Genomic DNA, 7,973 nt, shown 5'->3' on the forward strand with positions numbered 1-7,973 from the left:
GAGGGTTATATGGGGTAATAGGAGGAGTTATAGGGAGGGTTATATGGGGCCAATAGGAGGAGTTATAGGGGGCGGTTATATGGGGGTAATAGGAGGAATTAGGGAGTATGGCATTAAGAACCCGTGCCAGTTCTGAGGTGCATAAAGATAATTATCTTACTAATTATGTACATTATACTGACACGTAATAATACCATCCGAACAGGCTGCAGGTCAGATCATACGTGTACATCCCAGAGGGTGGGGGCAATAGGACAGCACACCCCCCCCCCCCCCCCCCGCAGGTACGGAGCGCTGTACAGTGAGGGGCGGAGTACGATCCCTGTATTAAGAGTAAAGTGCAGCTCTGTATCCTGGGCGACCTCGCAGTAATGTCTGATTAGATTACGGTGTGATGATGGGCAATGTAAGAGAGCAGCGGTGCTGTGTCAGGTCCAATATAGTGATCACAACACAGGGCAAGATATATATATATATATACACATATACACACACACACACACACACACACACACACATACATACACACACACACTGACACCAGGAAGGGACAGAAGCTCCCTATAATACAGGTATCCCAAAACCATTTTCACCGCCCGTGTATCCAGTCTCCCCTCATCTTGGGGGGGGGGGGGGTGCATCCAGTCTCCTCTCTCGGAGGTGGGCATCCAGTCTCCCCTCACTACGTGTGTGTGTGTGTGTGTGTGTGTGTCTCCCCTCACTACGTGTGTGTGTGTGTGTGTGTGTGTGTGTGTGTGTGTGTGTGTGTGCCGCGCGTGTGTACCCCTCGTACCTCTTGAACCAGTAGATCTCCTCGGGGTCGGACACCCCGTACTCCCTCATCTTCCTCACCATCAGCGCGCTCTTGCGGATGGCCACCTCGTACCGCTCGCTGCGGGACAGGAAGTTGGGGTCCTCATGCTGGAAGTCGGGGTCGTTCAGCACCAGGTTCTCTGAGGAGGGCGGGAGATATTAACACCCCCGGCACGGGGTCAGACCCTGCCTTTGTAGTGGTTGATTTTGGGTGGACCCTGTGCCGGGTCTTCTGCAGCGTTCACTTTATCCCCTAAGCCTCAGACACCAAAATTAGAGTGCAAGCTCTTGTGAGACACACAACGCTGTGTACATACTCTGCCCTCTGTACCCCGGGAATCTACCACCCCTTGTAACTCCCCAATGTTTCTCCTCCAACTCCACGTTATCTGCCCCCCTCCCCCAGTATCTGCCCCCCTCTCCCCAGTTATTTGTCCCCCCCACCACCACTAGTACCTGCCCCTTCTCCCCAGTTATTCCTCCCCCCCCCCCCCCGAGTACCTGTCCACCTTCTCTCTAGTTATTTCCCCCCTCTCCTGTGTCTGCCCCTCTCCCCACGTCTCACCGAACTCCCCAGTTAGTTACCCCCCCTCCCCCCCCCCCCAGTACCTGCCCACCTATTCCCCAGTGTCTCCCCCCCGGTCTCACCGATCTCCCGTGTCTGCCCCTCTCCCCAGTTAGTTACCCCCCGCCCCCCCCCCCCAGCACCTGCCCACCTTCTCCCCAAGTTATTTGCCCCCCTCCCCCGTTAATTGCCCCCCTCCCCCGTTATTTGCCCCCCTCCCCCGTTATTTGCCCCCCTCCCCGAGTCTCACCGATCTCCCTGCGCCTCCGGGTCCTCTCGGGGCTCCCGTCCAGGATGTGGGTGAGGGTCTCCGGGGGGAAGGAGGCCGCGGCGCGCTCCCGGCGCAGGTCGGGGTTCATGTTTCCCGATCACTGACACAACTACCCGGGAAGGGAGGGGGGAAGGACAGCAGCCTGCGGCCGGCACGTGACCGCAAGCCCCGCCTCCCCGTCACGTGGCTGGGGGGCGGGGGGACCTGTCAAGACCTGGGTGACTACAACTCCCAGCATGCCACGCGGCGCGGCGTCACATAGGAAAGGTGAGAGGGGAACAGGGGGAAGAAGGGGGGGGGGGCATCTTATTCATGGGGGAGGCAGCCCCCCCGCATGAATAAGATGCCTCCCTTCGGTGAGTGAGACTGCCCACCTTGAGTGTGATTTTCTCCCCCCCATGAGTGAGTGAGACCCACCCCCCCCCCGAGTGTGATTTCTTCCCTCTCCAATGAGTGAGGCTGCCCCCACCCCCCCATGAGGGAGATTCCTCCCCACCATGAGTGTGACTCCCCCACATGAGGGAGATTCCTCCCCACCATGAGTGTGACTCCCCCACATGAGGGAGATTCCTCCCCACCATGAGTGTGACTCCCCCACATGAGTGAGATGTCTCCCCCCAATGAGTCACTGCCCACCATGAGTGTGATTTCCTCTCCCCATAAGTGAGTGAGAGCCCCCCATGGGTGTAAGTTCTTCCCTCTGACACGTGCGCCCTCTGACACCGCACAGCTATACCCCCTGCACCAAATCACACCCCTGCAAATCACCCGCACACACCCTCTTTCTATCCATGCTTCTAGGGACATCACCCCAATCCTGGTCCCTGCCTTATTCCTACATGCGCTCGCCCTCGCCGGCCAAATGCAACCTCTACTCCTTTTGGTGTCAACCCTCCAACCTAATACCCATCCCCTGCCACCCTCCCTCCCCTCTCCCATTCTCCGCCACCCTCCCTCCTCTCTCCCATGCTCCTGCCACCCTCCCTCCTCTCTCCCATCCCCTGCCACCCTCCCTCCTCTCTCCCCTCTCCCGCCACCCTCCCTCCTCTCTCCCATGCTCCTGCCACCCTCCCTCCTCTCTCCCGCCAGCCACCCTCCCTCCTCTCTCCCTCCACCCTCCCTCCTCTCTCCCTCCACCCTCCCTCCTCTCTCCCTTTCTCCCTCCTCTCTCCCATTCTCCCTCCTCTCTCCCATTCTCCTGCCACCCTCCCTCCTCTCTCCCATCCCCTGCCACCCTCCCTCCTCTCTCCCTCCCGCCACCCTCCCTCCTCTCTCCCTTTCTCCTGTGCCCTTTGGAATGCTCGCTCCCTTTCTAACAAGTTCCTCTCTGTACATGACTTCTTTCTCTCTCACTCCCTGCTTCTCTTTGCTATAACTGAGACCTGGCTCACTCAGTCTGACTCTGCTCTGGAAGCTGCCCTCTCCTATGGTGGCCTTTCCTTCTCCCACACTCCCTGCCCTGATGGCAGGGGTGGAGGCGTGGGGCTCCTGCTCTCCTCTCTCTGCCGTTACCGAACCCTTTCTATTCCCCCCTCTCTTGCTTTTCCCTCCTTTAAGGCTCACACTGTCCAGATCTTCTCTCCTCTCCCTGTCCACGTGGAGGACATCTATCCCTCTCCTCTCTCAATTCTGCTCCAGACCCTGACAACCTGGTCAGGAACTACAGCTCTGCCTTATCCTCCTCTCTTGTTCTACATGCCCCACATTCTCTCTGCCGCCCTCGCCCTTCTAACCCCAGACCCTGGCTAAACTCCCACACACGCATACTGCGTTACATAAGTGAGACTCCCCCCCACCCCCATGAGTGAGTGATTTCCCCCCCCCCCACCCCCATGAGTGAGTGATTTCCTCCCCCCCCCCACCCCCATGAGTGAGTGATTTCCTCCCCCCCCCCACCCCCATGAGTGAGTGATTTCCTCCCCCCCCCACCCCCATGAGTGAGTGATTTCCTCCCCCCCCCACCCCCATGAGTGAGTGATTTCCTCCCCACCCCCCACCCCCACCCCCATGAGTGAGTGATTTCCTCCCTCCCCCACCCCCATGAGTGAGTGATTTCCTCCCCCACCCCCTCTTGACTGTGATTTCCTCCCCCCCCTCGAGTGTGATTCCCCCCCCTCTTGAGTGTGATTCTCCCCCCCCCTCTTGAGTTTGATTCTCCCCCTCCCCTCTTGAGTGTGATTCCCCCCCCCCTCTTGAGTGTGATTCCCCCCCCCTCTTGAGTGTGATTCCCCCCCCCCTCTTGAGTGTGATTCCCCCCCCCTCTTGAGTGTGATTTCCTCCCCCCCCCCTCTTGAGTGTGATTTCCTCCCCCCCCCCTCTTGAGTGTGATTTCCTCCCCCCCCCCTCTTGAGTGTGATTTCCTCCCCCCCCCCCCTCTTGAGTGTGATTTCCTCCCCCCCCCCCACCCCCATGAGTGAGTGATTTCCTCCCCCCCCCACCCCCATGAGTGAGTGATTTCCTCCCCCCCCCACCCCCATGAGTGAGTGATTTCCTCCCCACCCCCACCCCCACCCCCATGAGTGAGTGATTTCCTCCCTCCCCCACCCCCATGAGTGAGTGATTTCCTCCCCCACCCCCTCTTGACTGTGATTTCCTCCCCCCCCTCGAGTGTGATTCCCCCCCCTCTTGAGTGTGATTCTCCCCCCCCCTCTTGAGTTTGATTCTCCCCCTCCCCTCTTGAGTGTGATTCCCCCCCCCCTCTTGAGTGTGATTCCCCCCCCCCTCTTGAGTGTGATTCCCCCCCCCCCTCTTGAGTGTGATTCCCCCCCCCTCTTGAGTGTGATTTCCTCCCCCCCCCCTCTTGAGTGTGATTTCCTCCCCCCCCCCTCTTGAGTGTGATTTCCTCCCCCCCCCCTCTTGAGTGTGATTTCCTCCCCCCCCCCCTCTTGAGTGTGATTTCCTCCCCCCCCCCTCTTGAGTGTGATTTCCTCCCCCCCCCCTCTTGAGTGTGATTTCCTCCCCCCCCCCTCTTGAGTGTGATTTCCTCCCTCCCCCCTCTTGAGTGTGATTTCCTCCCTCTCCAGTGAATGAGACTGCCCACCATGAGTGTGATTTGCGCCCTCCCCCATGAGGGAGATTCCTCGCCCCCCAATGAGTAATGAGTACGTCAGTATTAGGTGGTACCTTTTTTTTTTTATTGGGACTGCTATAGATATAAGACAAGTGCTAGAGCGTTCTCCTCAGGGGGGTGGGAGATGCAGGGGGGAGAGGGGGTAAGGGGCAGTGAGACATAGGACCCGACATCCATCAGCAGTGTGCAGGGGGGTGGGAGATGCAGGAGGGGAGAGGGGGTAAGGGGCAGGGAGACACAGGACCCGACATCCATCAGCAGTGTGCAGGGGGGGGGAGATACAGGGGGGAGAGGGGGAGGGGGTAAGGGGCAGTGAGACACAGGACCCGACATCCATCAGCAGTGTGCAGGGGGGGGAGATGCAGGGGGGGGAGAGGGGGTAAGGGGCAGTGAGACATAGGACACGACATCCATCAGCAGTGTGCAGGGGGGTGGGAAATGCAGGGGGGAGGAGAGGGGGTAAGGGGCAGTGAGACACAGGACCCGACATCCATCAGCAGTGTGCAGGGGGGGGGAGATGCAGGGGGGGGAGAGGGGGTAAGGGGCAGTGAGACATAGGACACGACATCCATCAGCAGTGTGCAGGGGGGGGGGAGATGCAGGGGGGGAGAGGGGGTAAGGGGCAGTGAGACATAGGACACGACATCCATCAGCAGTGTGCAGGGGGGGGGAGATGCAGGGGGGGAGAGGGGGTAAGGGGCAGAGAGACACAGGACCCAACTTCCATCAGCAGTGTGCAGGGGGGGGGAGATGCAGGGGGGGAGAGGGGGTAAGGGGCAGTGAGACATAGGACACGACATCCATCAGCAATGTGCAGGGGGGGGGAGATGCAGGGGGGGAGAGGGGGTAAGGGGCAGAGAGACACAGGACCCAACTTCCATCAGCAGTGTGCAGGGGGGGGGGGGGGAGATGCAGGGGGGAGGAGAGGGGTTAAGGGGCAGGGAGACATAAGACCCCACATCCATCAGCAGTGTGGGGGGGTGAGAGATGCAGGGGGGGGAGGGGGTTCATTGTATAATTCGCAGAGAGGCCGGGAGACACATTACACACACCGATGGTAGTGGGTTAACCCCCCCAGATCAGCATGGAGTCTTGCTTTAGTGTCGGACTTTATTATCATTTTGAGTCCCAATGTTTTCCGCTCCCGATGCTGTAACCCGGACGGTTACCACGGAAACACGCTGGCATTCCCGGCATTCTCACCGGGGCGCCCAAACTTTCTCCCCCCCCCCGTGGGAATACAGGTGAAGCAGAAAGCTGAGCGAAGGGATCCCGGCCAGGATGCTTCCGGCTCCTGCAGAGCATCACTTCCTGTGGGAGATCAGCGCAGGCGCCGTCCCGGACGGAGCCACGGTGCGCACGTTCGGCAGGTGAGCTCCGCGCCACCTCAAAGCTACACTTTGTTTCCCTTCTATATAGGATTGGAGCCGGACGGGACCGCGTTCATTTCCGCGCCGGGGACCCCCTGCGCCCCCGAGCTACCCCTGTAGGGGGCGCCGGGAGCAGCTCCGGCTGGGCTAGTTGGGGCTATCCAAATGGCAGATTTAAATGTCTCGCGGGCCAACAGGAAGCCGTGATGTCATCCCTCGCGGCTTCTTATTGGCCCATGTGACCGGGACATTTAAACCTGCGGAGCCGCTACCGGCGCCCCCTACGGAGGTCAGTGTTTCGGGGTGCAGGGGGTCCCTGGAGCTGAAATTAACGGGGTTCAAGTTTGCGTCCGATTTAAACGCACACGGTCCTACAACTGATCCGGATCAGGACCGTTCGCGTTCCAAGAGCTTACGATCTAATTACTGCACAGATCGCAGGCAGGGGGCTCCTCCAGCTCACTTGTCCATCCTGCTCCCAGGCTCAGCTGCTACGATCTGGCGCAGTCGGAGGCGACACTCGCCGCCCACCACGCCTCCGGTCAGCACCAGCTGCGGGTCAGCACGCGCTTCGTGGAGCCCTTCCCGGCACGGGTGGGATCCCATTACCTGGCCCTGGGGGAGCTGGACAAGCCGAACGGTGAGTGTTTCCGGAGTCTGTAACCCCCCCCCCCCCCGGTGCCGGAGAGACGCCGCGGTGACTGTCGCGTTCTTGCGTTTCCAGGTGGGCTCCCTCTGCTGCGCGCCCGGCTGCTGACCTGCATCGATGGCGCCGACCTCTCCCTGCTTCAGCACGCGGTGGAGGAGCAGCGACGCTACCTCCGGGAGAGGGCGGGGACGGCCGAACGTGACGTCGCGCAGTGTTCAGCTGGCGGATTGGCGCCCGGGACTCTGCAGGGTGACGGACGCAGCTAGCCACATTCACCTACGCTGAAGCCGCAACTCCGACGGATGGCGAGAGCCGCGGGCAGCCGTGTGTCCGCTGCGTTTCTCTTAAAGATACAGTACTCGTACAGACGCTACATTCCACTGCAGCGTCGGCGGGCTGCGTCCGCCTGCCCACCCCTCTGTCTATTTGCAGGTGTAGATAAGATATGCACCCAACACGTATGTTAATATGCGCGTGTAGAGGGGATACGTCTCAGTGTGTACCGTATACACATATTACATATTTCTGTAAATATTTGGTGTGAGGTTTTTATTGGCGGAGCCGGCTATTGAAATGCTAATTATTATTATAATATTATTATTATATTATTATTATTATTATTATTACTATATCAGTTCTACATTTCTTTTGAAGTTTCCGTAAACGATTTTTTCCCGAGCGCTTTTTTACATGTATTTGTGTTATTTATTTGTGCGCAGGGTTGACGCAGGGGGACTCCGCAGCTGAACCCCTTTAATTTCATCTCCGGGGACCCCCTGCTTCCGGAGAGACTTACCTCCGTAGTAGGTGCCGGGAGTCGCTCGGCTCACGGGGGGCGGCGTTTTCGAAGCACCCACGCCCTGCGGGCCAAGAGGAAGCCGTGACATCATCGGGTCCGGCTTCCCATTGGCCGGCGTGACGCGGGAGTTTTAAACTTTAAAACCCAGCTGGGTCAGCCAGAGCGGCTACCGGCACCTACTGTGGGGGTATGTATCTCCGGAAGCAGGGGGTCCCCGGAGATGAAATTAACGGGGTTCAGCGCTGGGGACCCCCTGCTTCAACCCCGTGTTAAAAAGAAACGCTTGGATTGCCCCTTTTAGATGTCCCATCCTAAAGAAATTCTGTCGGACTTTCTTTGGCTAAACAATTTGTAGCGTTACCAAACTGCTGAGTATTTGGGGTCCGTGTGTCATCTCATTATCCCCCACACTCGCTGTCTTATATGCAAATGACCT

General features: G+C 59.0%; 1 protein-coding gene across 2 annotated transcripts; it reads left to right on the top strand.

Moving 5' to 3' along the window:
* The first annotated feature begins 1,810 nt into the window (after window positions 1-1,810).
* TEN1 (TEN1 subunit of CST complex) lies at window positions 1,811-7,272 on the top strand. Of its 2 annotated transcripts, none has more exons than XM_075582796.1 (4): window positions 1,811-1,916; window positions 5,964-6,089; window positions 6,572-6,729; window positions 6,814-7,272. In XM_075582796.1, exons 2-4 carry the CDS (start codon window positions 6,001-6,003, stop codon window positions 7,002-7,004), a joined length of 438 nt encoding a protein of 145 aa, XP_075438911.1. In that variant the 5' UTR covers window positions 1,811-1,916; window positions 5,964-6,000; the 3' UTR covers window positions 7,005-7,272. The 2 variants fall into 2 exon arrangements, with proteins under 2 accessions (XP_075438911.1, XP_075438912.1); XM_075582797.1 differs by lacking the exon at window positions 1,811-1,916 and adding an exon at window positions 1,984-2,005.
* The last annotated feature ends 701 nt before the right edge of the window (window positions 7,273-7,973 follow it).

The sequence above is a fragment of the Ascaphus truei genome, unplaced genomic scaffold, assembly GCF_040206685.1.
Source record: "Ascaphus truei isolate aAscTru1 unplaced genomic scaffold, aAscTru1.hap1 HAP1_SCAFFOLD_2532, whole genome shotgun sequence".
NCBI lineage: Eukaryota > Metazoa > Chordata > Amphibia > Anura > Ascaphidae > Ascaphus > Ascaphus truei.